This window comes from Vulpes vulpes, chromosome 13 (genome assembly GCF_048418805.1).
Source record: "Vulpes vulpes isolate BD-2025 chromosome 13, VulVul3, whole genome shotgun sequence".
Classification (NCBI taxonomy): domain Eukaryota; kingdom Metazoa; phylum Chordata; class Mammalia; order Carnivora; family Canidae; genus Vulpes; species Vulpes vulpes.
Genome location: NC_132792.1, coordinates 14,603,391 through 14,622,630, shown reverse-complemented (window position 1 = coordinate 14,622,630; position 19,240 = coordinate 14,603,391). Strand labels below are relative to the sequence as shown.

At 40.8% G+C, this 19,240-nt stretch overlaps 1 protein-coding gene and 1 long non-coding RNA gene across 3 annotated transcripts in view; one reads left to right on the top strand and one right to left on the bottom strand.

Annotated features, from left to right (window-relative positions):
• The window catches only part of TMEM65 (transmembrane protein 65), a 68,376-nt gene extending 64,935 nt beyond the window's left edge, over positions 1 to 3,441 (bottom strand). For both annotated transcript variants that reach the window (XM_072733965.1, XM_072733966.1), the window contains exon 1: positions 2,968 to 3,441. In XM_072733965.1, the coding sequence (XP_072590066.1) occupies positions 2,968 to 3,262 (295 nt within the window). In that variant the 5' untranslated portion in view covers positions 3,263 to 3,441. The remainder of the gene's footprint in view (positions 1 to 2,967) is intronic.
• A 477-nt stretch (positions 3,442 to 3,918) lies between these two features.
• Positions 3,919 to 19,240, top strand: part of LOC140593707 (uncharacterized) — a 28,008-nt gene continuing 12,686 nt past the window's right edge. The window contains exon 1 of the long non-coding RNA XR_003234222.2: positions 3,919 to 4,337. This is a non-coding gene — a long non-coding RNA (uncharacterized lncRNA). The remainder of the gene's footprint in view (positions 4,338 to 19,240) is intronic.

The window sequence follows — 19,240 nt, the reverse complement described above, 5'->3', positions numbered from 1 at the left end:
TACAGCAATGTATAATTAATACAATGAGCACTGCTTAATCTCAAAAACCAAATTCATGTTTTAATAGTTAAAATATATATATATATATAAGTAGAAATAGTAATTGCAAAAATTGGGAGACAAATTCATTTTTAAAATCTTAGCTAAAATTGAAAGGCAACTGTAATGTCAGTTTGCCAATCCTGCTTATAAAAACAATGAACCAACAAAGTACTATCAGGAAAATATGGACTGCTTCTGGAAGAACAGAGATCAGGATGACCAGGTACACTGGGTACACAACATCAACTTTTTTAAAATTGGGAAGGAAATCATTTTGTAATTTAAAAATCATAATATCCTATTTAACTACGATAAGACATCCCACAAAGCTTGCCTTATCTATTTAGAATCATGTAAAGCTTTATCTTGTCACAGACCATATCATATGCCTACTGATAAACACATACGAAAGATAAAGGGCAAATGTACCAAATTTCAATGATAGATTTCACAGCCATATCAAAGCATAGATGATTTTTTTCCTGTAATGTATCCACACCAAATTCAAAAATGCTTCTTTCAATCATACAAGCACACATATTCTTTCCAAGAACACATAAGATTTCCTATAATAAGAAACTCCTTTTATCATAATTTATTTAATTAGAAAATGCATTTAATACCCACACACTTAGTTGGGTATTTAAAAACATTCAAAAAGCAACAATAAAAGAAAAAATGGGAGTTTTTCATTTGTCTGATTGGGGAAAAAAATGATTTCAGTGATCTCCCTAGGAACTGTATGTACTGATACTGAACACAATAAGGAACACGAAGACTGTACTAAAAATTAAAGTAGCATCATCAATAAGTGTCATTTGAGTCAATGGGCAATAATTTAGTCATCAATACTGGCATAAATAGTTGATAGAACTTTGAAAAATCTTTAACTTATCAACAGGAAATAAGCATTTGGTTGCCACATTGTTTCCTATAATTTTGCCAGTTTATTTTGAACAAAGACAAATTACTAACTTCTCTCTCATATAACTTATATACTTATTAAGTTTAATTGATGCTAGCTGATCTCCACTTACTGGTGTTTATAGGTCCTTTACAAAATATTTAAAACCATGTCAAATTTAAAATTATCTTCATTGGAAAATGCAACGTCTCTACTGCAATATTACTGCCATGTGCTAAAACAATAAGGTACAAGGTAAAATTTATCCAGTTGTATCATAGGACTTGCTTTTCAAGAACTGTCATAAAATTATATTAATAGGGCCCTGCAAACTTGTCACAATGTTAACACAGAAGAATTTCCAAGAAATTACTTAGACAAGGCCAAAATGTATGTTCAAATAATGTTGCCCATGGAGAAAACATTTCTAAAATTAACGTTACAGCATGTTTGACGGCCTATATTGTTTTCTCAGGAGCACCATTTCAGAATTGAATATATTAAAACCACACAATGAGTACAAACATACTCTACACATATGCTAGTATTCGATTATTGCTTCATATTCTGGCATGATTACACACTTAATAACTGAACTGATTACGGTGTTACATATTTTCCCTAAAAGCATTGTGCACAGACCGTATCTGGAATACCCAGTACTGTAAATTGATCCACAATTCCTGAACGTGGGGGGGGGGGGGGGGGGGAGCAGTTCAAAGGCACAACTAAGAAAAAAGTTTCCAAAGAAGCAGTATAGGTAAGTCAGGCTTATATGACCTTCCTTCATTACTGTGCAGAGGCCAAAGAAACATTTTCAAGTGCCTCTGGCAAATCAAATGCCATGTTCCAATCAGCGTACTCTAAACCTAGGACTCTATGGGATGTTTTTGTATCTATCAACTTTGGGGAGGGAGGTAAACTTTTTTAAAAATGTCAAACACATCAGAATGTAATATAAAATAATGCATTTTGTCTGTCTTATGTTTTTCATCTGTACTACCGTATTTAAATTGCAAAAACATCTTAAGATGGAATTAATCACTTACTCCTTTCATCCTTTTGATTTTCTATATTCTTAGCTTTTTCACCTGCAGTCAAGTTCAGACCTACAGCATTCCGCACCGGTTTTAAAAATATCCTATTTTAACATGTCAGCTTAAAAATAGCCTTGCTTTCACCGTTCCACATTACGTTAAAGCCGAAGTCTGCTTTTTGTTGTAGAGCCACAGATTCCCAGAAAAATACCTTCTTATTTATACTTCATTCTTTCAACCTCTGGGGAAACAACAAAAACTGGAGTTTAACTTGCGCAGGGCCGAACTTTATCGACAGGAGCTTGCAAGTTAGGTACCGGCAGTTGTTGGTTTGATCCATCCTTGCCATTTCCCAGGACAAGGTTTCATTCGGCTGCTTAGTTTCATACAACTAGATGGGTGCGCAGACACACAGTGGAGAGCGTCTCTGCCTTAGGAAGCCATGCCCCCCCCCCCTTCTTTTGGACACCCATACATCGTGGTCTGATGACCTTTCAAGAAAGTTTCTTCCTGCCTCTCGGGGTCTGCAGGACTCTTCCATCAGGCAGGCACCGCATGCCACCTGCGTAGCTGCACGTTCACAAGAAAGCAGCAAGGGCTTGGGGGGCGGGGGGGTGGGGACAGGAGGGCACACAACAAATCAAAGCGCCTTCAAAACAGTATCGGTTGACAATCTGGGCGGAAGCTCGGCTTCTGAGGAGGAACCAGCCGAGCGTCGGGGCTGGCTGCCCGGCACAGCCTGCGCCTGCCCTACCTGCGCCGGGGACGCTCAGGGGGCGGAAAGCCGCCCCCTCCCACGCCCGCACGACCCCGCCCCCTCCCACGCCCGCACGACCCCGCCCCCTCCCACGCCCGCACGACCCCGCCCCCGCCCCCCCCCCCCGCCCCGGACGTCCCGGGCTCCAGGCCAGGAGCGCTCCCCCCGCGCGGGCTGCGGCTGGGGACGCCGGGCCCCCGGGCTCGCCCCTCGGCTCGCGCCCCTACCTTGGGCGATGGCAATGGACTCGAAGCGGTGCAGCTCCTTGAGCAGGCAGCTCCTCTCGGTGGAGTGCAGGCTGTAGATGAAGTCGCGCGCGCCCTGCGCCGTGTTCAGCGCCTCCATGGGCTCCTTCTTGGGGTGGGTGCCCAGCGCCCGGGAGCCGCCGGGGGCCGCGAGCGCCAGCAGCCCCCGCCCGCAGCAGCACCAGGAGGGCGGGCGGGGCGCGGCGGCGGCGGCGGCCGGGCCCGGCCTCAGGCTGCGCGCGGTCCGGCTCCTCAGCAGCGGCAGCAGCCGGGACATGGCGGGCTGAGGAGCGGGGACCCCCGCGGCAGTCCGGGACGGCGATTTCTGGCCGGGCAGCGGAAGCAGCAGCGAGGCTCAGCCCGACCCCGCCCCGATGTCCTCCTGACTGGCGGCAGGGGCGCCGGGCACCATGCGCTCCCCGGGCCGGCGCGGCGCTTCCCCTCCGAAAGGCTCCCGGCGGCTCCGGCCCCTCCGACGAGAAAACTTTCTGTGAGGCGGCCGGGCCCGGAGAGGGCGGGTGGGCGGTGCGGGCGGGCGCCTCCCGGCTGCGGAGGGGCGGCGCGGGCGGGCGGGCGGGCTTGGCGAGGGTTTGTCTCCGTCAGTTTGAGCTTCCAGAGGATGAGTCAGCCTCGCGCCGCCCTCCCTCGGCGCCGCCCTCCGCTCCCGCCGGCTTTCCCACCCTCTCGCCCGCCTGCCCTCGGCGGCGCTCCGTCGGGCTCCCGCGCCCTCAAAGCCGCCGCGCGCTCAGGCCGCAGCCTCTGCCGCTACCCCTAGCGGCCGTGCGGGGCTTAGCGGGGCGGGGCGACGGGGCGGGGCGGGGCCGCGCAGGCGCAGTGCCGAGCTCGGGTGGGAGCGTGCACGGGAGTCCCCGCCCCCCCGCCGGTGCGTGACGGTGGAGGAGCCGAGGCCGCGCGTCCGCCTGCGCCGGCGCCACCTTTAAGTCCAAGGCCGGGAGCAGGGAGGAACGCTCCGGACTTCTAGCTCGGCGTAGTGCCGCTGCCACCGCTCCGTCCCTAGCACCAGGCCTAGACGTGGGGCTTGTTCTGCACAGTGCCCCAGCCTGCGGCGCTCCCCCCCACCCGCCCCCGCCCGGCCCGGGCCTCGCCCCCCGGGGGGCAGCGTCCTGCTCAGGCTTTTGGGGATTGAAGCGCCCACCGTGGCCTCGGCCAGGCACTCCGGGCTTTGAGGCACCTGCACTGGGAGCGCCAAAGGGAAGGCAAGGACAGGGATTTGAGACCGAGGCCTTCACACCGAAAATACGCTTCCTCGTCCTGATGCCAGCAGCTTGCAGATGGTTAATGCTGGAGCGAGAGGCAAGGAGGTCACAGATCTTTTCCGGGTGCTTGCCAAGGTTTGTTTTTGTTTTTCTCTTTGCCAAGGCGAAAAGAATTTTTGTGATTCTCCACCGTTTCCAGCGTGCCCAGGTCCTGGACATCTTTTAGGGCCAAGCTCAAAGGGCCTCCTCCTACCCTAACCTTTCCTTTATCTCCTGCTAAGGAAGGCGATCTCTCCTTTATCTGAACCTAATTACACTTAGGCTTCCTGCCTTAGAGAGTAGATCCACTTAGAGAGTAAATCTGCTCAAGCACAATCAAGATCTAGATCTTAACCCTTATCTTATCCGCTGCTGCACCAGCCCAAGACCTTGTATGTAGTAAATGTGCTAGAATCGTGTAAGTACAATATATAAATGTGAGTCAAGGGAGGAATGTTACCACTAAGTCATCCTACTGCTCTAACCCAGAGGTTCTCAAAGTGTGGTTCCCGGACAGCAGAACTTGTGAAGCGTGCAGATTGGGGTAGTCTCCTGTAGACTCCCTGAATCAGAAACTAGGGGTTGGGCCCAGTCATCTCTGTTTTAAGCAGCCCTCCAGTTAATAGTGACGCACACAGAAGTTTGAGAAGCACTGCTCTAACTTAAACATGAAAAGCATTAAAAAAAAAAAAATTCAAAGCAGCTTCTCTAGTGTCATAATTACAGTTAAGAATGCTTTGTGAGGGGTGCCTGGCTGGCTCAGTTGGAAATGCATGTGACTCCTGATCTTGGGATAGTGAGTTCAAGCCCCACCTTGGATGTAGAGATTACTTAAAAAGGGGGGGGGGGAACTCTGTGGAAAATGAAGTTGGGGATAGAGACTTGTATCTTTCTTGTTTTTGAAACCCTTTACATCCCCATTGTGTGTTGGAATCCTCTGCAGTAACTTCAGTCTCAAATTCTTGGGATTGCCACCACCTTCTCTTCTCTATCTCTTACCCCCAAGGGATTCTGACTCATTGGACTTGGAGCGGGGCCTGGGAAGTGAGGTTTGGAAAAGCTACACATTAAGAACCCATTCCTAACAGTCTTTAGGACACCAGTTTTGTGGGTGGGTTCCAGAAATAGATTGCTGAAAGTTTGACAACTGGCTCAACCGTTTTCTAGCTGTGTTAGTGGTAGATTATTACAGTAGTGGTCCCAATGAATCATGGCTTATGGTATCCATTCCCTGGTGTAGACCTGTCCCACGTGGACTGTGGGCTTGGCCATGTGACTTGCTTTTGCCAGTAAGTGGGATATCACAAACCTGATCTAAGTGCTTGCTGGTTGGGGCTTGTTGTAATGTGTTTGTTGGGTGATTTATGATTATTCAAGTCTGCTATAGAAAACAAGATCTGAAATGTAGACACAATTTGCTTATGAGACATTACACCTCAGATAAATGGATATGTGTTGATCATAAATAAAAGTGCTACTTTAGAAAGAAAGAGATAGACCAAGTGAACTTTAAATATCAATAAGATAGAGTTTGTGCTACCTCTAGACTGACAACTATGTCCTCCCTAAATTGGCCACCTACTAGCAACACACATTATAGTCCCATTGTGGCCTCCTGTAGTCTGTACAAGCAAAGCAGGTAAACCCCTAGCTACTCAGCCAGCTAATGGCCAGCTACAATTATGACCAGACACAGTTGCTCCTTCATCTCTCTGACAGAACAGGTATATGTTGATTCCAGGCTCCCCCTCTCCTACTTTCTTCTGTGGTCCTCAAAACCATGCTACCTGCAGAGAAGACTGACACAGCAGAGAGGTTAGGACACGTGAACATTGTATAAAACAAAATTCAGATATTGTGGCTTTCTACCTTGCTATCCTAAGCTTGTTTATCTATGCATATCTTTCCCTCTGCTTCCCACTCTGTTTTAAATGGATGGATAAATGGTTTGGATTACTATTGCTCTTTAAGTGGACACTTCATGCCAAACTTAGTGGCTTAAATAGCCAGTTGATTCTGCTCATAATTTTGCGGCTCAGGAAGTGCTTGCTAGGCACCTCTTTATTAGAGTTTCTTATAACACGTCAGTCAGATGTCAACTAACTACAGCTGTTAGTTGGATACCCAGGATGGCACATTAATGTGGCTGAGTGTTGATGCTGGCTGTAGGCTGGCTGCATGCTCGGCTGGGGCTGTGAACCAATGTACCTTCAACCAGCCCCTCCAGCAAGGCATAACTTTTCATGGTAGCTAGCTTCCCTCAAAGCGAGTATCTGAAAAGAACCAGGCTGATGGGCTTTTCTGACATATCCTAAGAAGTGAGGGGTGCCTGGGGGGCATAGTCGGCTAAGTATCCAACTCTCGGTTTCAGTTCAGGTCTGATCTCAGGGTGGTGAGATAGAGCCCTGCGTCAGGCTGCGTACTCACTGGGAAGTCTGCTCGAATTTCTGTCTCCCTCTCCTTCTTCCCCTCTGCCCTGCACCCTCACACTCTTTTCTCTATCAAATAAATAAATAAATCTTTAAAAAAAAAAAAAAAGTCATGCAGCATCACTTCCACTGTACAGAACTAGCTACCAGCAAGCTACTAAGGCCAGCCGAAATTCAAGAGAACTCAATGGGAGCAATGCCAAAGAATTTGAGAACATGTTTTAAAGCTGCCATATAAACAGTGTGAGTCAAGTGTCTTCATATGGTCTATAAGCCCATCTGTCCTGTGATCTATGGTACAACCTGTGTGGTGGTGTACTTGGAGCCTGCCATTATATCAAGGTAATTCGCCCTGTGACATTTGCTCTTTGGAATTCAGTTGCCATACATAGAATCCTGGAGTATCCTGCTGGAAAGACCACATGGAAAAGGAGGCAACAGCCAATAGCCCTAGCTAACCACCAGGTACACATATGGGGCCATCTTGGACCATCTAGTCCCAGTCAAGACCTGGATGACAGCAGTGCAAAGAGGTTAAGATCATTTGCTCCAGAGCCAGAGTTCCTGGGTTTGGGCCCTCACTCCTCCATTTACTAGCTCTACAACCTTGAGCTAATAACTCAACATTTCATGGCCACTCATCTGATGGGATAAAGGTATATTGCTAAATTTACTCATCTGTTAAATGGAGATAAGGCATCTGCTTTATAGGGTTACAGTGAAACTAAATGAGTTAATACATGTAAAGCATTTCAAACAATACCTGGAATATGATGAGTGCTCAATAAATATTAACTATCATTATCCAAATTCCCAAGAACCTCTCAAACCTCTAGGATTATGTCTTTGAACCCTAATTTGAGAAATATCTACCTAGCCATTTGTCATTTAATACACGTTTAATGTGTACTAACTGGATCCCCTGTCCATTCCTTGTCTCTGAACATTTGAATATCGCAAAGAAGAGTAAATGGAAGACGTGGGGAGACGAGAGGGCTTGGGGTCTGTGTATAGAGCTATGGAGAAATATAGGTTAATGCAGGTGCATGTGGGTGGCAAAAGGAAGGTCCTGAGGAAATTGTGAGGGTGCTGAGGAGGTAGTGCCAACAAGTTAGAGAAGTTAGTGCCGACAAGTTAGAGAAGGTTATGGAAGAAGGAGAGCAGGAGGGCCTGGATTCAGCCTAGCCTGCCCTTCACTTTAAAGATGACAAACATCATGCCTCGGTTAACAGTGACAGTTTCCACCTCATGAAAAGTTGCTGCTGAATCAACAGTCCACAGTAGATTACATCACGCAGATACTTTCCAGAGTTCCTGGCATCTGTGTTGCTGGCAGGGCACAAGGCTATTTGCTGTGTACATGTTCTGATATGTTACATACCCAGCTATTACTGTCCACTTTAAAATTCCAGAGTTGTTGCTTTACTTAGTGGGACCTTTAATCATTTATCCTGCCCACATTTTTGTAGTTCCCTTTTTGTACTTCTCATCCCTCAGGTTGCCATCTTAGTATTATGACCCCTGGAACTCCTCAGCACCATCAGAATTAAGGTACATAGATTGTTGCTTCATAATAAAAACCGCAAAGGCTGATTATAAAAATTAAAGAAGATTTAAATAAATGGAGAGAAATACCAATTAAAGTTTGGAAAATGCAAAGTAAGAGATGTCTGTTCTCCCTGAATTAATCTATAAATTCAGTGTAATCTCAATCAAAATCCCAGCTGGCGATTTTGTGTCTCTGTATGTGTGTCATGGTCAAACTGGTAGTAAAATTTACATTGAAATGCAAATGGAGGCCATAGAGCATACAGAAACGTCATGGGTCCCGCTGAATTAAAATTCTGACTGTAACACCTACTAACTATATCAAGACAAGTTTTTTTATCTTTCTACGTCTTGTTTTGAGTTTTTTGTTATTTCTTAAAATCTACCCTAAGAATCATGAGGATAAAATGAAATAATGTATGCAAGACATATGGCAAAATATCCAACATGTAGTATGTACTCAACAAATAATAGGTAGTATTAAAAGGCATTAAGATTTAAAAAATAGTGTTAGCAATAAACAGTATATCTAGAACTATCAGAGGCCCATGTAACTTTAAAGCTAAAAGAAAGAGAATCCAACTAGATCTCTATTTTCTCAACATTCCTATATCAATATTTGTCAGCATTCCACCTCCTTGCAATCAAGCTGTCCAGCTTCCAAAGGACAAAGCTGGAGATACAAATTTGAGAACCATCAGCATCCAGGTATCCTTTAAAGCTATAGAATTGGCCAAGTTCCCATTGGGGTAAAGATAGAGATGAGGAGAGGGTCTGGGGCCTACCTGGGACTCTTCAGCCCTGAGAGACTGGAAGAGGCAGAGGAGCCAGCAAGGTAGGAGGAAAATCATAGGATGGCGGTGTTTATTATCCTCCTTTCTGTTCACATCATTAGTGGCCTGGAACAATATTCATTAGTAGAATACTGGTCATTATTATTCTTGGGATATTGGATTTTTTTTTTTTACTTTCTCCTTTGCACTTGTATGTTACTTGAATTGTTTATGGTAAATGTATATAATTTGTTTTCAAAAACAAAGCTTTTATTAAAGAAAGAAACTACAGAACACCTGAGAAATGCAAAATAAACCCTGAAGGGACAATCTCTCTTTTGGATCCTCTGCATTCCTCTATACCAGTCATTTAATACTACCTCTCATCATCACCTCTGTGACACTTCATTTTTAATGATTTCATCTACATGTTGGAAAGTCCCCATCACAGGGCAAGAAATAGTATCTCATGGAAGCAAGACAGAAAATAGAAGAGAAGGACTGTCAATTGGAGCACAAAATCCCTGTGCTCAATTTCATACTCCATGAAGCTCGTATTTATCTGACCATTCCTATGGGCAACCAGACTGACTGTTGCACACCACCATAAAAAAAATACCTGCACACCTAATACACACCTACTTGACATTTGGGACAATATTTTATAACATTTTTTCTTTTCTAGGTTTCCCATCAGGTTTGAGATCGGGGAGGAATATTGATCAAAGCAAATATAAACAATATGGATATGAAACGCCTTCTTTGCAAACTTAAAATTTGAATACTTAGGGGGCTTCAAATATTTAGATGCTGAAAGAACTATTTTTGAAAAATGATTCTATTTGTGAGCCCAGCAGGGAGATTAATGGAAGGATTTTGAATGTTCCTCTTTGTTTTGGAAAGAAAATAAGGCATTGATTCAGACTTTTCTTGAAATCTTTTCCAAGAGATTATCAAATTGTCTCCAAACTCTATCTGAATTCATATCTACTGGCCACCAAGTTAGGTACTAGAAGTATGAAAATAAAAAAGTACTTTATTTACACCCAGATTTTCTATTTATAACATAATATTTTCAATGCTGTAAATTACTACTGTTCAACAATATCCAATTCTCAGGACCAGAGAGGATTATTCTTTCCTACACCCTTGAATTTAGGGGCAACTATGTGACTTGCTTTGGCCAGTGACTGGAAGTCTGACATATTTCACCTCCAGATACAGGTACTTAATTGTCTATGCTCAACTAGGCAACTCTCTCCTCTCCTAATGTGAGATTCACAACATATGCTGAAATGGAAGTTCAGTGAAATTGATAATGCTGGGAGTAGTGAGCCAATACAGGAGAACAGCTGCCCTGGAGAGTTGCCCCAATCCCTAGCAGATTTTACATGACAGAGATAGAAAGTTTTTTGTGCTAAGTCAGCATGATCGAGGGATTCCTTTTTATTGCAGCAAAAGGTCCAATATCATGGCTAACACAGCTCTTCTTGGCTTTCTCTTACCTTTGTAAAGTTGAATGCCTTCCTTCACTCCTACTATTTTTCTAAAGGGAGGACCTGTTTTGGCATCAATGTGTTTGTTTTTCCCGAGTAGGGTGTAGGGAGGCAGAGTCCTCATTTCCTCTGGTTTCTGAGCTTTATTTGAGTCTGGAACCACAGACAGATTTGGGAGTCAACAGCATCAAGGAAGTAGTTAAATCCATGCAAGTGGATGAAGTTGTCTATAGCAAATGTGTCAATGAAAACATAAGAGAACAGAGATGCAGGGAACAACAGTTAAGGGATAAGCAGTGGAAGAAAAAATAACCAAAGAAAGGTGAGATGATGTGGCAAAAGGAAAAAATCTTACCACAGAAACCAAAGGATGATAAAGTTTCTAGAATAAGTGGTCTGGAGTTTCAAATGCAGCAGCAAAATAAAGCAAATTAAAGACAAGGAAGTACTTATTAGAAATGGTGAGTTGAACACATTTAAATATGACCACTTTGTAATGAAAGTGCACTAAACTGAATGTAAATGGGTTAAAAAAAAATGCATACCCTCGGAAGCACAGAGTTAATGGGAGAAGAGCAAGAGCTGACAACATTACAGAAATACAAGATGGAAAGCAAATGGAGAAGTGTTAATTAACCTGATGGATCAGAGAAAGGTGAAAACTAAGCCGGAACAGAGCAACCCACAAGAAGGTTAATTCGAGCAACAGTCTTAAAAAAGTACCAGAATTGGAGACACCAGGTACCTCTGAGGGTTGAGATATAATTGAGCTAAAAACAGGAGATCTAGGTGAAAATTTTTAAAGGATGTTTATAAAGCCAGATCTCCCTCTGCATCATCTATAGCTGGGAGAATGCCACTTCCTCACTCCAGCAAGAATCCAGAAGTTTACTAGTGGACAGACACTGGGCCTAAGGGTACTAGAAACACCTGGGGACAAGGGAAGTACACCAAACACAAGAGATTAAGTGAATACCACATTCTAACTCATGGGTCCCTTACCACTCTTCTCCTCTGTTTCAAAGAGAGTATGGTAGCCATATGGTAGCAATACTATTGGAGGATTCCTCTCTGAGTACCCAATAAAACAGCCCAGCCAGACCACCCAACAGTGAAACTACCAAATTAACCAGCTCTACCAATCAGAGAGTTTCTAAACAACTTTTGTTGTTTCATAAATACAAGATATGGGCCAGGAATTTAAAATCACAGGTTGGTTGAAGAAAGCCTTCAAGAGCAAACAAAAATAGCTAGCATAGAAAAAAAGGCATCTGGCTGGCTTTGTTGGTAGAGCATGCAACTCTTGATCTTGTGAATTCAAGCCCCACATGGATCATAGAGATTAAATAAATAAATAAATAAATAGGAAAAAAAAACAAAAAAAAGGATATCAGAGGACATAGGGAGCAATATACAACTTTTAAAAGCACATAATACTAATATATTTACAAAATAAGAGGAGATACAGCATCTATGGGAAAAATAGGATTCTGTAAAAGTAAGAATAGTGAGAATATTTCTTAAAATTTGAAATAGGATAGTCAAAATGAAAAATATAGCAAAAAAATTGGAAGATAATACTGAAAAACATTTCTTTAAAAGCAGACAATAGAAAATATATAGAAGATAAATGACTAAAGAATCGGATCAGGAGGTATAAGAAAGGAAGATAACATAGTTTGAAAATGTAAGAGAGAAAATTGTCAAATGTCTGAAGGAAAACCCTCCAAAGTGAAGGTCATTTGTTCCCAGATTGAGAGAGTTCACTTAGGGCTCAGAACACTACATGAAAAAAAGACCCACTCTAAAGTATTTCATCACACATTGTTGTTATCAGATCACTAGGGACCAAAAAAGATCTTAAAAGTTTCCAGCAGCAAAGTGAAGGAATGTCAAGGGAGTTCCAATAAAAAGGATCTCATTTCAAATATAGTCAATAATACTATAATAGTATTGTGCAGTGACAGATGATGGTTACACTTTTGGTACACACAGCATCATTATTTTGTACACCTGAAACTAATGGAACATTGTGTGCCTATACTCACAATGAGTAACTCATTTGCATATACAAATCTACTAAAAAAAATTTTTTTTAAAAAGGATCCCATTTCAAACATCAACACTAGTGTCAGAAACCAGAAGACAAATGGAACAATTGCTTCAAAATTGTAAAGAAAATTATTTCCAATCTAGAAATCTATATCCAGCAATCCAATTAGATTGGATTAGAAGATAGGTTATAACCTTTTAAACATTCAAGTATCAAAATATGTATGTCCCATACATCATATCAGGAAGAAACTGGAAGATGTGCTCCATCAAATGGAAGGAATAAAGCAGGAGATCCAGGAGATGGAAAATTGCAAGACTGTAGGTCTAGAGAACAACCAGTCCACATGGGAGCAAGGCAATGGAAGGCTTTGGGAGGCGTGCCTCTAACAAAAAGATGGACTTTATGGATTTTTCTGATATATTTGAAATATTGGAAGGAGTCTTCTGGGGGAGAGTTTGAGAATTGATTAGTGATAGGTAGAAAATTAAGCAAACAAAAATTGACGCAATTAACACTAGTAATTATTTTTCTTATTTTATTCCAGTATAGTTAACATACAGTGTTATTATTAGTTTTAGATGTACAACATAGTGATTCAACAATTCCTTACAGTACTTGGTGCTCATCTTGACAAGTGGACTCCTTAATCCCCACCACCTATTTCTCTATTCTTCCATCCACTTCCTGTCTAGTAACCATCAATTTGTTCTCTATAGTAACATTCTATTTCTTATATCTCTCTGTCTTTTTTTTTTTACTTTGCTCATTTGTCTTGTTCTTAAATTCTACAGGTAAGATATTCCCTTTTCTCTGACTTATTTCATTTAGCATTATACTCTCTAGCTCCATCCATGTTGTTGCAAATGGCAATATTTCATTCTTTGTGGCTGATCTAGTACAAAGAAATTAGATTAGGGAGAAATTAAAATAAATTTTAAAACCACAGGTAGAAATATTTACAGATTATAATCATACAGAATATTGATTTAACCAAAAATTATGATATATCTAAGCAAGGCAGATGTGGAGAGGGGAAATGTTTTAGCTCAGAGTGCCATAACAAAAGGCCATGGAGTGCATGGCTTAATCAACAGGAGAGTATTTCTCACGGTTCTGGAAGCTAGAAGTCTAAAATGAAAATATTAGCAGATAATTTTCATTCTGCAGCCTCTTGTCTTGGCCTGTAGGCAGCTGCCATCTCACTGTGTGCTCATGTCTTCTTTATGCAAGTGTGGAGAGAGAAGGGAAGCAAAGTCTAGTGTCTCTTATTACAGGGTTCTAATACAATCAAAAGGGCACCATCCTTGTGACTTCTTTTAACCCTAATCCCTTCCCTGGACCCCTTCCACAAATACCAACACATTGGGAGTTAAAGCTTCAGCTATGAAGGGCAGTGAGGGAGACACAAACATTCAGTCCCTAACAGGAAGAGTGTCTGTGTGTGGTGGGGTGTGGGGGAGGGGGGCGGTTATAGCATTGTAGGGCAAGAAAGTTGGAAGTAAGAAAGCTAAATCTTTATCTTGCATACTAAGAATACTAGTCAGGGTCACAACAATTCATACATTCTAAATGAGATAATTCAAGGAAGGTTTATTTACTAAGTTGTGAGGGTTGGTGGGGGGAACAAGAGAGAATGCAATAACCCAGGGCTTAGTAGCAATTGCATTGTTGTCAACTCTAGGCCCAAAGGGCTAAGTGGAATACATGGGGACTACATTCTAGAATCAGAACCAAACAGGGTAGTCCTCTTTGAGAGAGGCAGTGACCTCCAGTTGAGGACAGTCTGTAGAGTGGATGGTCAAGGAGGGGGCCAGGGGGACAAATAATCTCTTCTCACTGTCTGTTATCACTTGCTGTCTCTGATCTCTCCAGCTTTTCCCAACTAAAGAAAACTCAGCTGGAAGCCACAGTGTCTATTCAAAACCCATTACTGTAGTCCATAAAAATGTGTTTCTCTGAACAGAATGTAAGAAGAGTAGAGTAGATCCAAGGGACAAATGGAAGATATCCAACATAATAAGAAAATAATAATAAAATAAAGAAATAATAGGCATGTAATTACGCTATTACATACTCAGAAAAAGCCTAAAACAGTTGAAAATAGTTGTCTATTGGAAATAGGGAGGCACTGAATTGGGAGGTGCTTTTTTTTTTTTTTTTTTTTTAGTATATTTTCTAGAACTGTTTGACATTTATAACTAAATAAACTTTGGTAAAAATAATATTTAAGTGCTCTTTGTATTTGCAATGAGAAAATCACTGATGACCTTTTGCCCTGCAATTTCGGTTAAGTGACAGGAACAGAGGTCAGATTATAGTAGGTTGAGAAGAGAAGCTGAGATGATCAGGAAATGAATTCTAAAAGCCAGCCAAATTGTGTTAATCGGCCGTTTAGTGAATGTCTATAATAGCTAGTCAGTTAGTTTAAATACATGGAAGGTATGCTGCATGCGATTTGTGTTTTAATGATCTATGCATCCAATACTTTGGACCCACATGTATAAACCATATGTCCTGCACATTTATGCACAGTTTTAGGACTCAGAATATCTTTTTGTGCTCTTAATTATTAAAATGGATCCTGGATATTATTTCAAGACCTGTCCCCAGAATTTCTTGCCTTTGACCCCCAATGGCATTTTTCACAAAATTAGAAAAAAAAATCCTAAAATTCATATAACTTCCCAAAAGTGCATCCAGAAGAAATAGAACATTTGAACAGACCTATTACCAGCAATGAAATTGAATCAGTAATCAAAAAAATCCCAACAAACAAAAGTCCAAGACCAGACAGTTTCGCAAGTGAATTCCACCAAACCTATAAAGAAGAGTTAATACCTATTCTTTTCAAACTTTTCCACAAAATAGAAGAGGAAATAAAGCTTCCAAATGTGTTCTGTGGGGCCAGATACTTAGATGCAGAAATCCTCAACAAAATATTAGCAAACTGAATCCAACAACACATTTAAAAATTAAATTATTCACCGTGATCAAGTAGGATTTATTCCTGGGATACAAAGGTGGTTCAATGTTCAAATCTATCATTGCATCAACAAGAGAAAGGAGAAAACCATATGATTATTTCAATGGATGCAGAAAAAGTATTTGACAAAGTACAACATCCATTTGTAATGAAAAAACCTCAACAAAGTAGGTTTGGAGGGAACATACCTCAAGATAATAAAGGCCTTATGTGAAACAACCAGAGCTAACATCATACTTCATGGTGAAAAACTGAGAGTTTTTCCACTAAGATAAGAAAAAAGACAAATATGTCCACTTTCACCACTTCTAGTCCTCATAGTACTGGAGGTCCTAGCCATAGCAATCAGACAAGAAGAAGTAAAAGGTATCCAGGTTGGTAAGGAAGAAGTGAAACTTTCACTATTTGCAGATGGCATAAAACTATATATATAATACCCTAAATACTCCACCAAAATCTACTAGAACTGATAAATGAATTCAGTGAGGTTGCAGGTTACAAAATCGATATACAGAAATCCATTACATTTCTATATATTAATGATAAAGTAGCAGAGAGATTAACAAAAACAATCCCATTACAATTACATCAAAAATGATAAAATACCTAGGAATAAACATAACCAAGAAAGTGAAAGACTTGTACTCTGAAAACTATAAAACATGATGAAAGAAATTGAAGGTGACACAAACAAATGGAAAGGCATTCCATACTCAAGGATTGAAAGAACAAATATTGTAAAAAATATCCATTCTACCCAAAGCAATTTTCACATTTAATGCAATTCCTATCAAAATACCAACAGCACTTTTCAATGATCTGGAACAAACAGTCTGAAAACTTGTATGGAGCCACAAAATACTTCAAATAGACAAACTGGTGGTATCACAATCCCAGATTTCAAGATATACTATGAATCAGTAGTAATCAAAACAGTATGGTACTACCACAAAAACAACAACAAAAAAATCAATGTAATGGACTAGAGCGCCCAGAAAGATCAATGTGACAGGATAGAGACCCCAGAAATAAATCCATGGTTATATGATCAATTAATATTCTCCAAAGGAAGCAAGACTATGAAATGAGAAAAAAGTCTCTTCAACAAATGGTGTTGGGAAAACTGGACAACTACATGTAAAAGGATGAAACTGGATCACTTTCTTACACCATATAGAAAAATGAGGATGCCTGGATGGCTCAGTGGTTTAGCGCCTGCCTTTGGCCCAGGGCATGATCCTGGAGTCCCGAGATGGGCTCAGTGTGTGGAGCCTGCTTCTCCCTCTGCCTGTGTCTCTGCCTCTCTCTCTTTGTCTCTCTCTGTCTCTCATGAGTAAAAAATCTTTGAAAAAAAAAGAAAGAAAGAAGAAGAAACTTGAAATGGATTAAGGACCTAAATGTGAGACCTGAAATCATAAAAAAAAAGCCTAGAAGACAGCCCAGGTAGTAATTTCCCTGACATTGCCATAGCAACATTTTCCTAGATATGTCTCCTATGGCAAGCGAAACAAGCAAAAATGAACTATTGGGACTACATCAAAATAAAACTTGCAAAACAAAGAACAATCAACAAAAAGGAAACAATAAAACTAAGACAAGCGACTGAATTGGAGAAGATATTTGCAAATGACATATCTGATAAAGGGATAGTATTCAAAATATATAAAGAACATATACAATGTAATAGCCAATAAATAATCAAATTTAAAAGTGGGCAAAACACATGAACAAATATTTCTCTGAAAAAGACATACAAATGGCCAACAAATATATGAAAAGTTGTTTCAACATCACTAATCCCTGGGGAAATGCAAATCAAGACCACAATGAGATTTCACCTTGCACCTGCTAAGATAGAGAGTGCCAAAAAGACAAGATAACAAGTGTTCGAGAGGGTATGGAGAAACGGGAATTCATACACTGCTCATGGGAGTTGGTACAACTATTATGGAAAGAGTATGGAAGGTTACTCAAAAAATTAAAAATAGAACTGCCATATGACCCAGCAATTCCAATTTTGGGTGTATATCCAAATGGAGTGAAATTATTGTCTTTAGGAAATACCTGCCCTCCATGTTCATTGTAGCACAATAGCCAAGATATAGAAACAACCCAGCTGTCTGTCAACAGATGAATGGACAAAGAAAATGTATATTGTCAAAGTGGAGGCTGCTTGAAAATCTCTGAGGCAGACAAAACCATATAGCCACATAAGTAAAACTTAAAATACCTCATTTCATGACTGTAAACAAAACTTAAATTATTTTGTGTGCATGCCTCTAATAATCATAAACGAAACTTAAATCATCTTCCTAAAATGGTATAAGATAATCTCCTTTAACCAATATCCTGTCATATGGAAACTCCCATTGTAGTAACCAATTATTGTAAAGGTTAAATAATTTCTTCATTTTCACTTTATGAGCCATACTGTAAAATCATGCCTGTGAACTTCATATGAATTTGGGTTTGAAGTATCCCTGTTTACAGTTCATCTATTGCTCAGTAAAATATTCACATCAGGCATAGTTCTCTGAATTTTCTTTTGGTGATATATGCAATGGAATATTATTCATCCATAAAAAAGAAGGAAATCCTGCCATTTGCAACAACATGGATGAACCTGGAGGACATTATGCTAAGTGAACAAGCCAAATGCAGAAAGACAAATGCTGTGTGATCCCATTATATGTGGAATCTTAAAAAGTAGAACCTAACCAGAATAGAACAGTTGCTGGGGCCTGGGAGGCAAGGAGGGGATAAGGATGTGTTGGTTAAAGGATATAAACTTTCAGTTATAAGATGAATAAGTTCTGGGGATGTACAGTGTGGTGGTTATAGTTAATGATACTGTATTGTATGCTTGAAATTTGCTAAGAAACTAGACGTTAAGTATTATCACCACACACAAAAAGGTAGCTATTTGAGGTGATAGATGTGTTAATAATTGATTGTAGTAATCATTTCACATATATATTTATCATTATATTGCACATCTTTAAAAATCATGCTGTACAACCTAAATATATACAATTTTTATTTGTAAATCACACCTCAATAAAGCTTAGGGGGGAAAATGGTGAAAAGCCTATTTGGTGAAAGGCTTATGACTCTGCAAGAGGAAAACAGTCCTTGAACAGAATGTGGCTAAATCAAATTGTGCTTGTTTCGATCTTCAGCATCTCTTCAGATCCAATCAGGACTTCTATTTCTTGAAACTATTTCCAGTACAGTCTCTACTCCACCATTTGTAACGACCTTCAAAGGACTAATACTAACCAGTACTGGGTTCAGGAGAGGGATAACTCTACTTTCTACCTCCATCACTTCCCACGTGCTATAAAGTTAAATGATTAGATCTGTTGATCAGTTTCATAGTAATAGCTAATCAATTCATAGTATCACCATGTGGAAGGCACTGTGCTAAGTATTTTGCATACTTCATCTCATTTAATCCTCTTGGCTTTGCAAAGTAGCTTTTTTTAAGCTCCAGCTTAAACACTCTAATAACAATAAAGATTATAGCTCACCATTATTCAGTGTTTATTGTGTTCCAGGAACTGTTCTGAACCTTTAGTATAGATTACCTCTCTTTATCTTCTTTAATAAACCCATCAGGTAGGAACGATTTTTAGTCCTCATTTTTTAGATGTAAAACTAGAGGTAAAAACTGGCTAAGTAACTTGTTCAAGGTCATACAGCTAATAAATAAAG